This window comes from Salpingoeca rosetta (genome assembly GCF_000188695.1).
Source record: "Salpingoeca rosetta unplaced genomic scaffold supercont1.22, whole genome shotgun sequence".
NCBI classification, from domain to species: domain Eukaryota; class Choanoflagellata; order Craspedida; family Salpingoecidae; genus Salpingoeca; species Salpingoeca rosetta.
The window spans coordinates 1,187,758-1,205,583 of record NW_004754912.1 but is presented as its reverse complement, the minus strand read 5'-3'; the positions used below and the strand labels follow the sequence as shown (position 1 = coordinate 1,205,583).

At 54.5% G+C, this 17,826-nt stretch overlaps 5 protein-coding genes across 5 annotated transcripts in view; 2 read left to right on the top strand and 3 right to left on the bottom strand.

The window, feature by feature from the left end:
• PTSG_07494 (ribosomal protein L18a) overlaps positions 1 to 1,167 on the bottom strand; it is a 1,989-nt gene extending 822 nt beyond the window's left edge. Inside the window, exons 1-2 of the mRNA XM_004990943.1 lie at positions 1,095 to 1,167; positions 65 to 374 (exon numbers count right to left, since the gene is read on the bottom strand). Of these exons, the coding sequence (XP_004991000.1) occupies positions 65 to 374; positions 1,095 to 1,112 (328 nt within the window). The 5' untranslated portion in view covers positions 1,113 to 1,167. The remainder of the gene's footprint in view (positions 1 to 64; positions 375 to 1,094) is intronic.
• Positions 1,168 to 1,456: 289 nt separating this feature from the next.
• Positions 1,457 to 6,696, bottom strand: PTSG_07493 (PLK protein kinase). Its single transcript, XM_004990942.1, has 10 exons — positions 6,400 to 6,696; positions 5,840 to 5,999; positions 5,350 to 5,457; positions 4,999 to 5,115; positions 4,543 to 4,760; positions 3,777 to 4,326; positions 3,357 to 3,477; positions 2,931 to 3,084; positions 2,470 to 2,608; positions 1,457 to 2,103 (listed from the first exon to the last, which is right to left on the bottom strand). The coding sequence occupies exons 2-10, from the start codon at positions 5,987 to 5,989 to the stop codon at positions 1,756 to 1,758; spliced, it is 1,905 nt and encodes a 634-aa protein (XP_004990999.1). The 5' UTR covers positions 5,990 to 5,999; positions 6,400 to 6,696; the 3' UTR covers positions 1,457 to 1,755.
• A 202-nt stretch (positions 6,697 to 6,898) lies between these two features.
• Positions 6,899 to 9,038, top strand: PTSG_07492 (uncharacterized protein). The gene is made up of 3 exons (XM_004990941.1): positions 6,899 to 7,200; positions 7,431 to 7,553; positions 7,754 to 9,038. The coding sequence occupies exons 1-3, from the start codon at positions 7,131 to 7,133 to the stop codon at positions 8,848 to 8,850; spliced, it is 1,290 nt and encodes a 429-aa protein (XP_004990998.1). The 5' UTR covers positions 6,899 to 7,130; the 3' UTR covers positions 8,851 to 9,038.
• A 19-nt stretch (positions 9,039 to 9,057) lies between these two features.
• Positions 9,058 to 14,027, bottom strand: PTSG_07491 (uncharacterized protein). The gene is made up of 13 exons (XM_004990940.1): positions 13,416 to 14,027; positions 13,027 to 13,199; positions 12,655 to 12,746; positions 12,266 to 12,332; positions 11,955 to 12,066; positions 11,686 to 11,760; positions 11,418 to 11,493; positions 11,130 to 11,206; positions 10,612 to 10,712; positions 10,183 to 10,256; positions 9,767 to 9,894; positions 9,472 to 9,565; positions 9,058 to 9,282 (listed from the first exon to the last, which is right to left on the bottom strand). The coding sequence occupies exons 1-13, from the start codon at positions 14,015 to 14,017 to the stop codon at positions 9,214 to 9,216; spliced, it is 1,740 nt and encodes a 579-aa protein (XP_004990997.1). The 5' UTR covers positions 14,018 to 14,027; the 3' UTR covers positions 9,058 to 9,213.
• On the top strand, positions 13,988 to 17,563 carry PTSG_07490 (NEK/NEK6 protein kinase). The gene is made up of 9 exons (XM_004990939.1): positions 13,988 to 14,128; positions 14,431 to 14,725; positions 15,085 to 15,204; positions 15,398 to 15,451; positions 15,698 to 15,741; positions 15,978 to 16,042; positions 16,309 to 16,511; positions 16,709 to 16,822; positions 17,134 to 17,563. Exons 2-9 carry the CDS (start codon positions 14,558 to 14,560, stop codon positions 17,248 to 17,250), a joined length of 885 nt encoding a protein of 294 aa, XP_004990996.1. The 5' UTR covers positions 13,988 to 14,128; positions 14,431 to 14,557; the 3' UTR covers positions 17,251 to 17,563.
• Positions 17,564 to 17,826: the final 263 nt, after the last annotated feature.

Sequence of the window (17,826 nt, the reverse complement as noted above, 5' to 3'; positions counted from 1 at the left end):
ACAAACGCTCTTTCTCCTCTTTCTCCTCCCTTCCACGTGACATTGAAAGAACAAAGGAACGTACAGAGGTTGGTGACGGCGTTGGCGAGGGACACGTCACGGTACTCGCGGTACATGTTGTGTGTGTTGGAGCGAGAGTCGTAGCGGAGCCAGATGCCGTAGTTGCGGACAACACCCCTTCGCTTCTCGTGGATGCGGGTGATGCGAAGAATCTGGCCGGTGGAGCGCTTCATCTTCTTGAGCTGGGACAGGAAGTACCAGAAGCGGCTCTTGGCGACCACCTCGTTGGGAGCGAAGATGGTCATCTTGTAGAGCGGCTGCTCGGGCTCCTTCTCAGTCGGGAGCTTGCGCCCGATGATCTCGTATTGCCGCAGCTGCCAAAAAAGCAAGCGGGAAAAGGAAACAACGAGAGATAGGGAGGGGGGAGGGAAGAAGAGAGAGACACGACACAGGTTAGACACGGGACAAGCGACAGACATGGTGAGTGAACCAACACACACGTTGTTAGCGGTGAGGTGCTGCTGGTGGTGGCGCACAACAGGCGCGGAGGGGAAGGGTTCGACCTTCCACAGAAAGGGCACGCGGCACAGTGGACAGCAACAACCACCAGCAACAAGAAGCACACGAAAGCCACTGTGTGGTGGTTGCGGCAGAGCCTGGCTGTGGTGGTGAAACATGCCATAGAACCGGCACCCTTTTCAAGTCCCCATCATCTCCACACATCCGGTCCAAACCGCTCAACGAGCGGGCGTGCTGGAGCTGGAGCTGGAGCTGGAGCTGGAGCTGGAGCTGGAGCTGGAGCTGGAGCTGGAGCTGGAGCTGGAGCTGGTGTTGTCGATGAGCGTCGTTTCGCATCAGCAAGCGTCATCAGCAACATCCTGCCTGAGCCACGGCTGCACACGCGCGTGCACACCTCGCTGTTGCTGTTCACTGCCGTAGCTTCGGCGACGGATCCACCAAGCAAAGACCTTCAACCAAAGCCACAACCACAGCCACAGCCACAGCTACAGCCACAACCACAGCCACAACCACACACACACACAGCCCTGCCACAGCCACACACACACAAGCACAACACGTGGGGGAGAGCTCACCTGACCAGACACCTTCATCCTGGCGGTCGTGTATCAGGGGTTGCACTCGTGGTGGTGGTGGAAGGGGAAAAAGGCACACTCTCACACACGCGGATTAGCAGAGGGCCAATTTTTCAGGGCATGTGCCACGCTGTTTTGCGGTGCGGCTCGATGCACATGAAAGATATTCACAAATTATCATCACACGGAGGGAATGTCGAATTTGGCAGCCGCTCAAAAATGAACAGTTTTATTCATTTTGAACACCACTCGAAGCATCGAATCAAAGAATCGAGGAAGAAAAATCACAACACGCTGCTCGTTCATGCTTTCTGTGCGAAACAACCAACCAACCATTCAGGCAAGCAACCGATGCAACCTGACTCAACCCCCCCCCCCCCCCACGGCAACACCTTCATCACCTCGCACATGCTCATAAAAGGCGGAAACACAAAGAAAAAAGAGAGGGAGAAGAAAACAAGAAGCAGAGATGAAAGTCAAAGAGGGGGAAAACGCTCATGGGAATGGGTGCAGGACAACAAATGAACATTGGGATCATTGGTGTGAAAACACAGTGCGTGCATATGCATCTCAGCATCTCGCACGACTGGTAAACACGGCGTCCCTGCACAAACAGGCACACACACACATACACACACACACACACTCGACAGCCGAGGAATTACGCAGTTGCCTCGGAGCTGGTGGTGGCAGTGCTGCGTTGTTTGGAGACCATGTGGTCAACAATATCGGAGACATATGTCAGGCGCGAGCTGAGGTTCTCCAGCGATGGGTGGTTGCTCTTGGCCACGTCGTCCAGGAAGTACGTGTTGGTCTCGCCCTCGGTATTGATGAAGGTGACGGTGTCGCGTGGCCCGTTCACCACAAGCTTCGAGTGGTCAAAGAAGTTGACCTGCACGACGCCCACGTTCATGCGGAAAACAATGGCGTGCTTGGTGCGCAGCCACTTGTTCACGACGGCCAGGCCAGGCTCATACACACGCTTGTCCGCAAGCATGGCATCGGGACCCTGGGTATGCACAGACACGAGGCAGTGGCAGAGCCCATGCACAATGATGAGTCGATTATCGTAGCATAGCAGGGGGGGGGAAGAGGGACAAAGAAAATTGAGATGGGAAGAGGGAAGGCGAGGGTCAAGTCGACAGAGACAGAGAGAGAGAGTGTGTGTGTGTGTGTGTGTGACAGAGAGAGAGAGAGAGAGAGTGTGTGTGTGTGTGTGTGTGTGTGTGTGTGTGACACAGAGAGAGAGAGAGAGACGCAAGAGCAAAAGCACAACAACCAGCAACCACACACACACATACGCGCGACCACACACGCACACGTGCATGGAGCATGAATGACCCCGATCATTGTCACACACGACCAAGCCACTCACATCTTGCAGGTTTTCCCTCATGTAATCGCGGAAATACTTGAGGAGGGTGATCTTCTTATTGAGCTCATCAGGGTATGCGTCCAGCGTCATGCAAGTCACCTTGCCACCGCGGCAGTCCCGGTCCGTAAACTCAACATGCCTAATGGAAAAGAAAGCGCGTGTGTATGTGTGTGTGTGCACACGTGAGTACGGCGCAAGCGTGACACGAGCTGGATGGGAGTGTATGCAAACGTGTGCGCAACAAGGCAAGTGTTGAAGCAAGGGCCCAATCACCTCGCAAATACACCCGCGGACAGACGCACATACATACGCGCATACGCACATGTACAGATACACAGGCACACAGACACACACAAACACACACACGCACGCACGCACGCGCACACGCAGATACAGACACACAGGCACACATTCGCGCATACGCACACGCACAGATGCATCCACAAACACGTGGTACTGACTTGAGGTCTGCGGCGAGGGCAATCTTGGTGTGGTCGTTGAAGAAGACGCCAACGGTGCCGTCAGAGAGCTGGTAGCCAAGGCCATACTTGAACGAATAGTCGACCCACTTGGTCACAGCAACGCCGCGCCGCGTCTCCGCAGAGGGCGCAGGGGCTGTAGACATCAAAGGCAAAACGACGGAGACAAGAGGAGAGGAAGCAGGGGGTGGCAAAACAATGGAGCAAGGAGGAAAAGGTGGTCATAAGTGTGAGGAAGGTGAGAGGTAGTGGGGAGAAGAAGCAGTCAGGAAACCTTCACGTCACAGCGCGCAAGCCGACAACACACACACACACACACACACACACACACACACACACACACACACACACACACACACACACACACACACACACACACACAGAAGACACACACGCACAGTTGCTTACCTGGGAGGAAGGATGTAGATGCCTTTGCCTGCTCGGCAGTGACGTTGAAGAGGCGCTTGTGGAGTTTCTCGAGCTTGGAGCGCGATGATGACGACGGCACCGGGGCAGCAGCCACCTTCTTCTGTTGAGGTGAGGCAGCGGGAAGGAGGCGGGGGGTGGGGCGAGGATGGGAGAGACAAGAGATACGGCGATGAGGGTGGGAGGCGATATCGTTTAGACAGCAACAAAGGCAACAATGGTGAGAACGCGCACAACACATTGACAACAGTTTCAGACTTCACCGTCTCCAGTCAATTTCTTGCTCTCCTCATCCCCTCCCCCTTGCCGCACACACTCTGCCCCTCTCTTCTTCCTTCTCTCTCCCTCTCCCTCCACCCTCATGCAGCAGCACACCAGACGAGAAATCTGCGTGGCTCGTACCATGGGTGCGGATGTGGTGGTGGTGCCTGGAAGCTGGTTGTTGATGCTGCTGAGTGGCTGCCGCGTCGCCTTTGCGCCTGATGCGCCACGACGCGTGTCGTGCACTGCTGCCGGTGCCTGCGCGCGGGGGTGCGCGTGGTGGTGGCTGTCGCCATCAACAAGGTCGTGCACAGCCATGGCGGGGGTGCCGCTGAAGGTGGGACGCACCGTCAGCGCGCTCACAGGCAGCGTGGCCGGCACAAAGTGGGCGGTGACAAACGGGTGCTCGAGGATTGCGTCAAGGCTTGGCCGCTTGGTGGGCTCCGGGTGCAGCAGGTTGCGAATCAGATTCTCCGCGTCGCTTGTCACCTTGGCGGCGGCAGGGATGTTGTAGTCGTTGTGGCGGATCTTGCGGTAGGTTGTCTTGATGTCGCGCGTCTCAAATGGGGGCTTACCCACCAGCAGCGTGTACAGGATGCAGCCAATCGACCACACGTCCACCTCAAAGCTGTGGCCCTGTCGTCCTTCAAGAATCTCGGGCGCAATGTAGTTTGGTGTTCCACACAGCGTCCTGTGTGCAGGGGGAATGCCAAGGTGGCGTAGGGGACCAGGGTTAGCATTGGGTGTGTGATGTTTGCGTGGGAGGGGGGCTTATGTTCGTTGTTGTTTGTGTGTGTGCGTGTGTGATTGCGTACAACCACGCGCACCAGGCAAGACAGTCACAGCAACAGTAGTAACAGCAATAATGGCAGTAACAGCACCACCAGCATCCCCGTGCGTGACTCACTTCTTGCGCTCGCCGTCGTATGTGACGGTGGTGGCGAGACCAAAGTCGCCAACCTTGACGTCCATGCGCGACCCGAGGAAGAGGTTGCCCAGCTTGAGGTCACGGTGGATCACCTTGCGCTTGTGCATGTACTTGGTGGCCAGCACAATCTGCACGAGGTAGTAGCGCGCCTCGGCCTCCGTCAGCGCCCGGCGGCGCTTGTGCAGCTCCATCATCGACTGCGCACGGTTGGTGGTGGTCATGATCGTGGACCATGTGAGCATTGGGCGTCGTAACGGGTGCCAACATGACAAGCGTAATGTGTTACACTGCAACACACTTTCCGCAATAACACACACACAACCTACACACAGCCTACACACACGCACTAACGCGTGCACACACACACACACACACTCACATACACACACACGCACAACCTGCACACACGCACGCACAACCTGCACACACACACACCTGGTTGGGGCACAGCTCAAGGAGAATGTAGACGTTGTTCTCGTCCTCAAAGAAGCTGTGAAAGTCAACGACGTGCTTGTGCCTCAGGCTCTTGTGGATCTGAATCTCGGAGCGGAGCTGCAGCGCACAGACATTGACATGTGTGAGGGCAGTGGGAGCGACGTGGCAAGGATGTGGGAGTGGATGCGAGTGCATTGCAATGGCATTCAGAGAGCGTTACAGAGGCAGAAGTGGCTTGAAGGGGATGGACTGGGCATGGACCGGCTTGGTGTGGCGTAGCGGCCAGCCGTTTACACGACAGCAGACACGCGCTCACATGAGAGCAAACAAGATAGTGCTGGTGCCACTGACCTTCTCCTTAGCGCGGTGCTTGGTAAGAGTGGCCTTTGACACAATCTTGCCTGCGTAGACCTTCTTGGTCTTGACATCTGTGAGCTTGTAACAGTACGCAAAGCCACCCTGCAGAGATGATGATGATGATGATGATGATGATGATGATGATGATGATGATGATGATGATGATGATGATGATGATGTGCGACGATGTGAGATTGATTCAAGGGTCAGTGATTGCAAGGGCGTGTGCAGTATTGCATGCCTAGGGTGTGGTGCATGGTTTGTCGTCCTCAGGCAGATAGCGCAGAGACACAAGGCCGCGCACACCCACCCAGGCAACACACCACATCCACACACACGCATCCACACACACGCATCCACACACACACACACACACAACACACCACACACACACACAACCCACACACACACACACACACACACACACACACACACACACACACACACACACACACACACACAGGCCTCAGAAGATGTGTCGAACCTTTCCGAGGAAGCTGCCGCGCACGTATTTGGAGCCCGTGTGCTTGTCATAGATGGTGTCTGGAATGGTGCTGGAGCGGGACGAATGCTTGGTCACCCCAGAGGTGGGGGCGGCATATGTCTTGGGCACATGGGGACGCAAACTAGTCATGGTTGACGGTCTACACACACACACACACACACACACATACACATCCGCAGAAACGAGAACAAGGTGCCAGGACCGTATGTGAGTGAAACGAAATGATCAAGCCACACGAGGCTGCGGCTGAAGATGATGAAAGTGATGGGGCTGGTCATGAGGTGTCTCTTGGTGATGATGGTGGTGGGGCTGCAGCTGATGATGCTTATGATGATGGGCAGGCTTGATGCTGCGGCGCTACAGACACGAGGTCGTTTGCATGTGGCTGCTTGTGAAGCTGTTGTTCGCTAGCGAGCATTGCGATGGGAACGAACACATCGAGTCTACCTCTCACCACCACCACCACCACTTCAACAACAACAACAACCACGACAACGAGAAGCTCGCTCTGCGTAGAAGCAGCCGACCAACCAACGCACCTGTTGTGTTGCGACGAGTTGTAGTTGACCTACGCGAGTTCCGTGAGTGAAGCGAAGAGGAGGGCGAGGCGATTTCACGTGTGGCTGTCGTCGTTGCTGTCGTCGTTGCTGTCGTTGCTGTTGCTGTGGCTGTGGCTGTGGCTGTGGCTATCGTCGTCGTCGTCGTTGGTCCTTGTACTGGTGGTGCTGACCTGCTTTGAGGATCAATGGTCGGTCGGGGGTGTGTATCTGCCGGGGGTTGCGCGGGAGGTTGGTGCTGGTGGTGTTTGTGGTCTGGCGGAAGGAGGAGGGGAAGTGGGAGACTGCACTCGCTGCTGCTGCACAAAACCCTCAAACCTCAAAATTCGAAAATTCCCGCGCTGAGCAGTCAGTTTTGACAGCTATGACAACCAATTCCGCATCCGCGAAAATCTTTCACAAATCCTCGTGGTCAGGAACACTATGTGCATCGAATCAAACACGTTCTTTTTTTCATTCCTCCATCATTTTTTTTTTCGCGCACAACACAACGCCAGCACGTGTGCAGGAGCAAACACAAGCATCATCGCGTGCGTGTCCTCCTCGTGTTGAGTGAGCGAGAAGAAGACCAGACGGCAGACACGGGCAGACGGCTGACAGTGCACACGACAGACATCGGGAGTGAGCGAGCAATCGATTGGCTACCACCTCGTTGCGTGTACGTTTGCTGTGATACGCAACATAGACAGCTAGCTGAAGCACTAACCGTCATCATGTCGATGGCACAGCCAAAGGCACGCTCCACATGGAGCAGTGATCCTCAAGGAACAACGTGGGCCAAAGGTGCGCTGTTTGTTCGTGCACTGTGCGCAGGCCTGTGTTTGCGTGTGTATGCGTGATTGTGTGTGTGTGTGTTGTTTTTGTGTGTTCAAGCGATCATGCGCGAGTCTGTGTTTGTTCTTTGTGTGGTTTGCGGAATATGCGCATAGCCAACACAAACACGCACAACACGCAAACGCACGCAGCTCACTCTTGCCTGCTTGTCTTGTTTGGGTTTTGGCCGAAACGCACAGACGAAAGCAAGTTTGGCTTTCGTATGCTGCAGTCCATGGGGTGGCAGAAAGGACAAGGTCTCGGGGCACGTGCAAGCGGACAGACCTCCCACGTCAAGATTCGCAAAAAGTCCAACTTTCTCGGTGCGCATGCCATGAACTCTCCATCCAACCGTGCAGTGCCTCTGTTTCCGCCGCAGCACTGCTGTAATGCAACTGCTGTTTTGAAGTTTGCACTGCTGTTCAGTAGATGCTCACCAAATATGTACTACGCCCCCCTTGCCTCTCTCCTCCTCCTTTTTCTCTTGCTTCCCTCCCTCCCCTCCTCCTTCGCGTGTCTGCAGGCGTTGGCGCCAACAATGACACGGACATGAACTGGCTCAAGACACAGGACGACTTTGCCAGTGTCCTTGCTGGCCTGAACAGCGGTGGCGACGGTGACAATGACGGCAGCAGGCCAAAGAAGGCACCCAGCATGCGCTCGCGCGTGCTGTACTCGCGGTTCAAGCGGGCAAAGGACGTGAGCTCGTACTCCAAGGAAGACCTGAGCTGCATTCTGGGCGAAAACACGGTGCGGCCAGAGAGGCGGCAAGGAGAGCGGGAATCGTCTATTGAGGGCCCCAATGGATGCAACAACAGCAGTGACGACACCGCGGCAGAGAAAGGCGGCGCAGGTGGCACGGTGGAAGAGGATGCCCGGCACGGCGTGACAACAATCACGCGGACAACGAGCGTGCTGGACTACTTCACAGCAAAGCTGGCGCGGAAGCAAGGCACGGCCCCTGCAGCAGCAGACAAGACAAGCAGCACCAACAGCAGTGGCAGCGCGAGCAGTGATGACGAGGGCACCAGCACCACCACGAGCAGCGGCAGCGATGGCGCGACGGCAGATGCATTGACGAAGAAGAGCAAGAAAACGAAGAAGCAGAAGAAGAACAAGAAGAAAGGCGACGATGATGGTGATGATGATGGTGATGATGGCAGTGCAGGGGAGAGTGGTGGAGAGCCAGCAGCGAAGCGGGCGAAGCAAGCAAGCAGCGACAAGAAGAGCAAGAAGAAGAAGAACAAGAAGGAGAAGCGAAAGGCCAAGGCACATGAGGAGAAGAAGGACAAGGAGGACAAGGCGGAAGGTGGGGATGCCGGCAAGGAGGGAAAGGAGAGCAAGAAGAGCAAAGAAAAGAAGGCAAAGAAGACCAAGAAGAAGCAAGACGATAAGAAGGAGAAGAAAGAGAAGAAAGAGAAGAGGAGAAAGAGTGCGAGTGAAAGCAACGAAAGTGACAGCGGTGAACAAGTGGCAAAGAAAAGCAAGAAGAAACAGAAGAAGGGGGAGGGCAAGGAAGGCAGCACAGCGGTAATGGCAGAGAAGACGTCAAAAGCGAAAAAGCCAGCCAAGGACAAGAAGAACAAGAAGAACAAGAAAAGCAAGAGCGAGAAGCAATGACACGCAGGAAGGGAGTGCGTGAGTGTGTGGTTTTGTTATTGAAGATAATGGGGTGCAGTTGAAACAATGTTCTCTCGCTTGTCTGAGTGTACACATGCCCTTTCGTGCCTTGCAATAGAAGCGAAAACCATCAACCCCCCCCCAAACATCACCAGTTTCAGCCATGCACACGCACACACAAATCACGCCAAGCCCAAGGGCAGTACAGCTGTTCTATCTGTTGTTCATGTGTTTGCCGTACTCACATCATCGAACATGTTGATTATGAGGGCTAGTGCGACGAAGAACGAGAAAAAGGAGAAATGCATAGTTGTGAATATGTGCGTGTGCACATGTATGTGTGTGTGTGTGTGTGCACGGGCGCTAGGGTTGTTCGAGCAGCTGTGTCTGCAGCGTTGACTGCTCGGATGTCGCCGTGTTGTTGAAGGCAATCTAGAGTAGTTGGTGGTGGTGATGGTGATGGTGAAGCTTGCGGTGAGCAGGCGAAACCGTTCTTGATCACATACAGTAGCAGTGACGACAGTCAGCAGGCAACAACACATGAACTGCACATGTGTGTGTATGTGTGTACTTGTGTGTGTATGTGTATGTGTGTTTGTGTGTGTTGTTCATGCGTGGTACCTTGTCCTTGCTTGGCATGCGTGCCCAGAGGTCAAAGACGACGGTGAAGACGAACCAGAGCACCACCAGCGCCGCGAATGTGTTGTCCTGCACCCTGCAGCCCGCAACCGGTGGTTGTGAGAACGTTAAGGCAGTTGAAGAAAGGGGGTGGGGGTGTTGCAGAAAGAACGCATGTGCAGACTGACAAATAAATGGGTGTGGTGCACACACACACACACACACACACATACATACATACACACACACTCACACACACACACACACAAGCATATCGGCACAGGCACCATCGACTCACGACTTGACTGTGATGACATCTGGGATGATGAAGGTGACGAGGATGCCAACGAGACGGAAGAGGATGCGGCTTTGCTTCCGAAACCGCCGCTTTCGGTAGCCGCCCAGCCCACCGGAGGACAGCACTTGCTGTGGTGGTGGTGATGATGATGGTGGTGGTGGTGATGGTGATGATGGTGGTGGTGGTGGTGGTGATGGTGGTGGTGAAGGAGGGAAATATGCCAACCACATGACGAGCAGTGAGCGCCACGCCAGAGCAAGTTGAGCGGCAGTTCACGTTAACTGTGTGCATCTCTTACTCTACACCCCCAAAACACACACACACACACACACACACACACACACACACACACACACACACACACACACACACACACACACACACACACACACACACACACACACACAGGTGCGGACCTGGAAGACAGTGACGAGGGATGCGCAGGCGAGCGGGCGGCAAAGCCAGTACCGCCGCAGGCTCGAATTCGAACCTTGATGGGGCATGGAACGAGGTGGTGGCGCATGCACGGTAAGACGCACGTTGTATCACGCATTGGGAGTGCATGCATGCAAGTACACACCAATCCCAACTAACACGAGCACAACCGGATGCTCCTTCCAACCCATACATGTGCATATGCGCGTATCCACTCCGCAACACGTGGACATAGACACAGACACCGACACTGCCACAGATACACACCCTCCTGCACATACACAGACACACAAGACGACACAGACACACGCTCACACAGACACACACACACACACACACACACACACACACACACAGACCCATCCCACATCACGCCCTCGGCCCTGAAGAGGCAACGCGGGCTGACGAACCAACAAAGTCGCTGAGCGTGCTGCCGACGAGCACGGTGCCAACATTGAGGAAGAAGTGCGACACTTCCCACGCAACGCGATATCGGTCGTGCTCCTGTGTCCTGGTGGCGCCGAGCGGAGCAAGCGATGGGGGGGGGGTGGTTGTTGTTGTTGTTGTGGTGTTGGTGTTGTTATTGTTGTTGTTTAGCATTGCACAAGGTTACCAAGGATCATGGCAGCTGAGTGAAACACAGCACAAACACGCACATGCACCAGCGATACACGTGTTCGCACAAGTGCCAGCATTGCCACCGCCATGCTGTTGCTCTCTCTGTCTCTCTCTGTCTCTCTCTGTCTCTCTCTGTCTCTGTGTCTCTCTGTCTCTCTGTCTCTGTCTCTCTGTCTCTGTCTCTCTGTCTCTGTCTCTGTGTCTCTGTGTCTCTGTGTCTCTGTCTCTCTGTCTCTCTGTGTGTGTGTCTCTCTCTCTCTCTCTCTCTGTCTCTGTCTCTCTCTCTCTCTCTCTGTGTGTTTGTACGTACCTAACGAGCGGGTGTCTGGACGCATATGCACTGGAGGCGGTGGGCCGGTCAACATCCACCAAGTCAAAGTATTGCAGCTGGAGACATTGGCGTTGGCGAGAGGGGTGAGAGGGGTAATGTGGTGATGGGGCGGTGTGGTGATGCAAAGACAGGCTGGTGTGGTGGTGTGGTGGGGCAGACGAACGTCGAGAGAGAGGATCGTCACACAACCATGTGCGTGCGTGCGTGTGTGTATGTGTGTATGTGCATGCGTGTGTGCGTGTGTGTGTGTGTGCGTGTGTGTGTCACCTTGAGGCCGACGACAATGAGGACGGTGAGCACAATGCGAAACGCTTCCTGTGATGTGAAAAACGTCTCTGCGTCGCTGCACGACGCGACCAGCATGGCGGTGGCGGTGGAAAGTGTTTGTGAGGATGAGGATGAGGATGAGGGGAAGCAGAGGTGTGCACAGCGAGTTACGCCATTCCCAACTGCACATCACCATCACCACCACCACCATCACTACCACCACGCTCAACAACACTGGACAGGGGTGCAGTGCCATGATGGGGCGCACTTGAGGTTGACGATGGCACGGCCGGCAACAAACGCCAGCGCCATACTCGCAAACCGGCGGTGACGCGACGCGAGCCTGTCAATCGATGATGATGGTGGTGGTGGTGGTGGTGGTGGTGGTGGTGGTGGTGGTGGTGGAGTAAGCAGCAGTAGGTGGTGGAGTAAGCAACAGTAGGTGCTGGTCTCTACCACGCCACATCACAAAGAAGTATCACCACGAACATCACCACTTCACCGCCACCACCGCCCGTCACGACAATTGCTGCTCACAGGTCTGGGTGGAGCGGGACGCGTTCCTCGGGCTTGAGGGCGAACTGCGGGGGAAAGAAGTGCGGAACCACAAACGCAATCAACTCAAAGCTGATTGTCACCCACCACATGGCTGCGGTGGTGATGGGAAGATTTGGTGCAGGGTGGAGGGGATGAGAGAGATAGAGGAGGAGGGGTGACTGAAGGGGCATATGAATGCAAAGAACTTTACGCAATCATACACATGGTATCGCACATATACAAACAAACACACACGCGCACACACATATAAACACACACGCACACGCGCGCGCTCTCGCAGTGCAACGCACTCTCTGTTGCATCGTTGAGCATGGAGGTGATGGCCCACAAGAGAAGGACAAGACTCTCAATGAAGATCTGTACGCGCCGCGCAAGCAATACAGCAGAGATGAGCAGCGATGATGATGGGGAGGGGGAGATGGAGGTGGCGGTGATCTTGCTCAACGTCGACGCAGCGGCAAGTGTTCGGCACGCCCAAGGGCATGTGTGCACAATAGCGAACGTGCAGACGCACGCAATACACAGCTGCGCACACACACACGCACACACGCACGCAAGCCATGGGTTGCTCCCCCCCCTTCTTCTTTTTCACACACACACACACACACACACACACACACACACACACACACACACACACACACACACATACAACACACCACAATGGCCGCGGCTGCACCTGTCTGTAGAAGAATCGCTTGAAGCGGCGGTTGAAGTGGAAGGCATACAACAGATGAAACAAATGCACTGCCCGCAGGCCCGTCAAGCTCCCTGTCAGCAGGTGGCACACAGGTAACATGGCAATAGTAAGCACGTGATCTGATGTCTGGTTGGCACAAATGCAGTCGCATCGACGCATTCACGCACACACACACATGCACATGCACACATGCAAACACACGTGCACATTACACACATGCGCGTGTACGCATTCAAACCCACCCACATATGTACACACACACACATTTATTTATATACGCTCTCTCTCACATTCACGCTTATACACACACGAACACACACATTCACGCTTACGCACGCAACGCGACTGCACCTGTGTATTGTGGACATCTGTCCGCGTCCTCGAAGAATCGGGTGGCACAGGTGCCGATGTTGACCCCGACGTAGCTCATCAAGACCATGTTCACGGCAAAGAGGATGGTGGACACAAAGTCTTCCACATCGAAGCGGTTGGTGATGTGCGAGGTCTTCAGCCACTGCCAGAAACTGTTCAAGAAGACCAAAGGGGTCACAGCACGTGAGGAGAACAACAAGTGTGGAGCCACAAGGCGCCCAAGAACACTGCTTGCGCACACACATTTTGTGATCTATGACAACTACACAAGCATCAGGTGAATGGGCGTGTTGTCTTCGCCATCCTTCATCCCTTAACTCCAACCCTCCCGGCGCTCTCCACAGCACCACGGGCTTTCACCGCCGTACATGGGCAGGAAGAGGAGGATGAAGACGTCGATGCGGCCAATGTCCGCCTCTGGTTTGTCGTAGGCGTTGCCGAGGTTTGCTAGGGCCCGCGCAACCGTGAGGTCCAGGACCAGGTATGAGGAGATGACTGGTCTGCGGGCGTAGTTTTCGTAGTCGAAGCCCTGCTGCCTCGCAAACGGCGGGCGACACCAGGGCAGATACAGGATGTCTTGATTTGCCTCTTCCTCAGTGCGCCCACCAAGGACTTGTGTTCTCCTCTTCCGTCGTGTGGTGCTGCCACTACTGCTCGTGGAGTCGTTGTTCCTGTTCCGCCTCATGCGAAACCGCAGCGTACTCATGCGCGATGAAGACGCACCAGTAGTAGTGGTCTGCTGCTCCTCGTCTGCTTCATCTTGCTCTTCTTCCACATCCATGGCTGTTGATCGCGGTGTTTCTGCCGTTGTCATTGTTGCCGAACCTTCCCCAGCGTCGTCCTGTTGGCTGTACCCATCACCGCCGTGTTCATGACTCCCACCGCTGCTGTGTCTCTCATTCCCATCACCACCATCACCACCCATGCCTTGCTGCTCCCCACCACCACCACCATTCATCATCATCATCATTGGCCTCGCTGTATCCGCTACACTTTGTGGTGTCGCAACTGAGTTTTCAACCAAAACAACAACAACTGCTGCTTCGCCTGCCTGCCAACCAATCGCTCGCGTCTTGCTCTGGTGCGTCTTGCTGGTGCGTCGTGCTGGTGCGTCGTGCTGTGCTGTGCTGTGCTGCGGTGTGGTGTACAATGACATGCATGCATGTGCTCCTGTAGCCCGGACTGGCGCAACTGCCCTGCTCCTTTCTCGTGGCAGTTCACGTTTGTGATGTGATGTGGTACGGTTCATCGCCTTCACTTGTGATCGTGCATCTCACAAGTTTGCCTTGTTGCTCATGACATTCATCGCTCCCTTGCTGGTGACCACATTTGCGGAACCACTGCTGCTGCTGCTGCTGCTACTACTACTACTACTACTACTAGTACTGCTTGACGGCGCTTGTTGCAGAACGCACACAGGACCTTTCTCGCTTGCCCTGCTACCAATCAGAGCTCTCTGCACACACGCACACACGCGTACACATCCCCGCATATACGCCTACACACAACCATGGACACGGGCATGGATGTGGACACGGCTTCGTCGTCAATGGCAGACATCTACGGCGACATTGCCAACTACCAGATTGAGAAGAAGATTGGCCGCGGGCAGTTCTCTGTGGTGTACAAGGCTCGTTGCCTCGTGAACAACCAGCTTGTCGCCTTCAAGAAAGTTCAGGTGTGTGTGCATGTGTCTGTGTGCGTTGTGCGTGTTTGTTTGTGTTTCAATCTTTGTGTGCGTTGTGCGTGTTGTGTGAACGCATGTGCGTTGTGCGTGTTGTGTGAACGCATGTGCGTCGTGCGCGCTTGTGTGTGTTTGTGTGTGTGTGTGTGTGTGTGTGTGTGTGTGTGTGTGTGTGTGTGTGTGTGTGTGTGTGTGTGTGTGTGTGTGTGTACGTGCGAGTTTTGTTTGAACGCTGTGGCATGTCATGCAACGTTGCCTTGGCCAAGTTCTTGTTCCATGCGGGTATCTTCTGACCCACCACACGATTTCTTCTTGTTCCTTTCACCACAAAACGATGGTTTGCGCGCGCGCAGATCTTTGAGATGCTTGATGCCAAGGCAAGACAAGACTGCATCAGGGAAATTGACCTGCTCAAATCCCTTGACCACCCAAACATTATCAAGTATCTCGCGTCCTTCATTGCCAACAACGAGGTGCAGCCAGCATGCGCTGTGTGTGTCTTGTGTGTGTGTGTGTGTGTGTGTGTGTGGGTGTCTTGTGTGGGTATCTTGTATGGGTGTGTGTATTTTGTTTAGCTGTACGTTTAGTTGTTTGCCGCCTTGCTTGCTTACTTGTGCACACGTGACTGTGCTTGCTGATTGCGTCCCTTCCATGCGTGTGGTCCAGCTGAACATTGTCCTTGAGCTTGCCGATGCCGGTGACCTCTCCCGTATGATCAAGGTCGCACACCTGTTGTGTGTGTGTGTGTGTTTGTGTGTTTGTGTGTTTGTGTGTTTGTGTTTACGTTTGTGTGTGTGTGTGTGTGGACATGTTTGTTCCTTGTCTTTGTGCGTGTGTACGCACACGCTGGCTTGCTTTGTCGCCTGCTTTGTCGCTTGTTCGTTTGCTTGTGGGGAAGCGAGACCCATCTGTGTCCTCGAATGTTGACCGGTGTGGCGCGCTGTAATTGCTTGTGCACCACAACAGCACTTTAAGAAGCAACGTCGCCTCATTCCAGAGCCCGCAATCTGGTATGGCGCGCATGTACCTCTTGTCCTCCACCTGCAGTGCGGGTGCACGTGCACGATACTGTTTCTGCACAGCTGTTGTGCTGACTGCTTTACCACACACGCACATTCACGAATACCTCGTGCACACACCAGCACACGCACACACGCACACTCGCACACGCACATGTTTTCACACGCATGTGCACTAACTCTCACCCTCTTGTACGCACACACACGCATACCCATTTTTGTTGAAGGCGCTACTTTGTGCAAATCTGCCGTGCTCTCGATCACATGCACTCGCGTCGTGTCATGCACAGAGGTGAGCCTTTGGCAAGACCTCCACTGTCTCTGCTGCCTCTCTTGTGTCGATCGCTCATGCCCACGTTGAACACACTCACTCTCACTCACTCTCACTCACTCACTCACACTCACTCGCACACTCACTCACTCACTCGCACACTCACTCACTCACTCACTCTCACTCACACACACACACACACTCACACACACTCACACACACTCACACACACTCACGTATGTTTACACCCCGCATTCACTGCCGCCCCTCCTACACCAACCCAACAGACATCAAGCCTGCGAACGTGTTCATCACGGCCGACGGCACGGTCAAGCTTGGGGACCTTGGCCTCAGTCGGTACTTCAGTTCCCGCACCACTGTCGCCATGTCGCTTGTTGGCACGCCGTACTACATGTCACCTGAACGCATCCGTGAGCAGCCCTACGACTTTGCATCCGATATCTGGTCCCTCGGCTGCCTCCTCTACGAGGTGCGTGCATGTCTGTATGTGTGTCAGTGTGTATGCGTGTGTGTATCTTGTTTGTGTGTGTGAAAATCTGTTTGTGTGTGTGTGTGTGTGTGCATGCGCGTGCGTTGCGTGCATATAGCTTTATCCCGACCAAAGCACTGACTCCCTTCCTTGTATTATCCACACACACACATGTGTGTGTGTGTGTGTGTGCACAGATGGCGGCGTTGCAGTCGCCGTTCTATGGCGACCAGCTCAACCTCTACTCCCTCTGCCGCAAGATTGACAAGTGCGCGTATCCCCCGCTCCCCAGCGACGTCTACTCGGAGGAGGTACGCGTATGTTTGTGGGTTTGTTGCGTGTGCGTGACAGTGTGTTTGTGTGTGTTTGTGTGTGTGTGTTTGTGCGTTTGTGTGTGTTTGTTGGTTTGCGTGTCTGCGTGTGTATACCTGCTGTATACCTGCGCCAACCTGCTTGCATCCTCCTGGTGCTGTTTCCTGTCGACCACACACACGCTCTTACGTTCTTCCCCTCACGCCCCCTTTCCCTGATCCCTCGTTATTTTTCTCTTTACGTTCACCACCACCACCCACATCACCACCACCACCCACATCACCACCACCATTACCACCACCACCACCAGTTGCGGACGCTTGTGAAGCGATGCATTATTCCAGACCCGGCTGAGCGCGCGCACACCCAAGATGTGCTTGCTGTCGCAGAACACATGCACGCTGCTGCATCAAGTGCAGCCGCATAGCTAGCATGTACTGTGTACTCTGCGTTGTGGTTTTGACATGCTTGTGAACGTGTGTGTGTGAACGTGTATACGTGTGCGTGTGTGTGTGTGTGTGTGTGCGTTGGTGTATTTGTGTGTGTACGTGTGTGTTTGTTGGTGTGCGTTGTGTGCGTCTCTCTCTCTTCCTCTGTTGTGATGTGCCATGCACGTCTGCCCTTCTATTCCACCCTCGCCGCCTTCCACAGGTCCTTTTTGCTTGCGTTGCTTCATCGCTTCTGTTCTGTTTTTGCCATGTGTTGGTTTGGATTCATTGCTTTCCTGTCGCCGTTGTTACACACAATAAATACAATATCAGCACGACATCGCCATGCTTATACGTATCGTCGTTGACATACATGTTGTTGTCTTTTGTCTTTGCTCTCACCCACCACTGTGCCTCACGTCTTGCACCCAACATCAGCCAACCAGCACAGCTCACCAACCAACCCACCCCTCCAACCAACAGAAGCAACACACTCGGAACCTCTCCAACCATCCCAACCAGTCTGTGTAGATGTATGTCTGTCTGTCGCCTGTCGCGCATTTCATGACACCACG

Coding starts and splice junctions, on each gene's coding strand:
- PTSG_07493 (XM_004990942.1), bottom strand. CDS start 5,989: ATGACTAGTTTGCGTCCCCATGTGCCCAAGACATATGCCGCCCCCACC. Junction 5,116..5,349: donor AGCACCGCGCTAAGGAGAAG/GTCAGTGGCACC, acceptor TGTGCGCTGCAG/CTCCGCTCCGAGATTCAGAT. Junction 4,761..4,998: donor TTGAGCTGTGCCCCAACCAG/GTGTGTGTGTGT, acceptor AACCGTGCGCAG/TCGATGATGGAGCTGCACAA.
- PTSG_07492 (XM_004990941.1), top strand. CDS start 7,131: ATGTCGATGGCACAGCCAAAGGCACGCTCCACATGGAGCAGTGATCCT. Junction 7,201..7,430: donor AGGAACAACGTGGGCCAAAG/GTGCGCTGTTTG, acceptor CGAAACGCACAG/ACGAAAGCAAGTTTGGCTTT. Junction 7,554..7,753: donor CAAAAAGTCCAACTTTCTCG/GTGCGCATGCCA, acceptor GCGTGTCTGCAG/GCGTTGGCGCCAACAATGAC.
- PTSG_07491 (XM_004990940.1), bottom strand. CDS start 14,017: ATGATGATGATGATGAATGGTGGTGGTGGTGGGGAGCAGCAAGGCATG. Junction 11,494..11,685: donor CGTGCCATCGTCAACCTCAA/GTGCGCCCCATC, acceptor CGCGTCGTGCAG/CGACGCAGAGACGTTTTTCA. Junction 10,257..10,611: donor CACGCTCAGCGACTTTGTTG/GTTCGTCAGCCC, acceptor TGCCCCATCAAG/GTTCGAATTCGAGCCTGCGG.
- PTSG_07490 (XM_004990939.1), top strand. CDS start 14,558: ATGGACACGGGCATGGATGTGGACACGGCTTCGTCGTCAATGGCAGAC. Junction 15,742..15,977: donor ATTCCAGAGCCCGCAATCTG/GTATGGCGCGCA, acceptor TTTTTGTTGAAG/GCGCTACTTTGTGCAAATCT. Junction 16,043..16,308: donor GCGTCGTGTCATGCACAGAG/GTGAGCCTTTGG, acceptor CCAACCCAACAG/ACATCAAGCCTGCGAACGTG.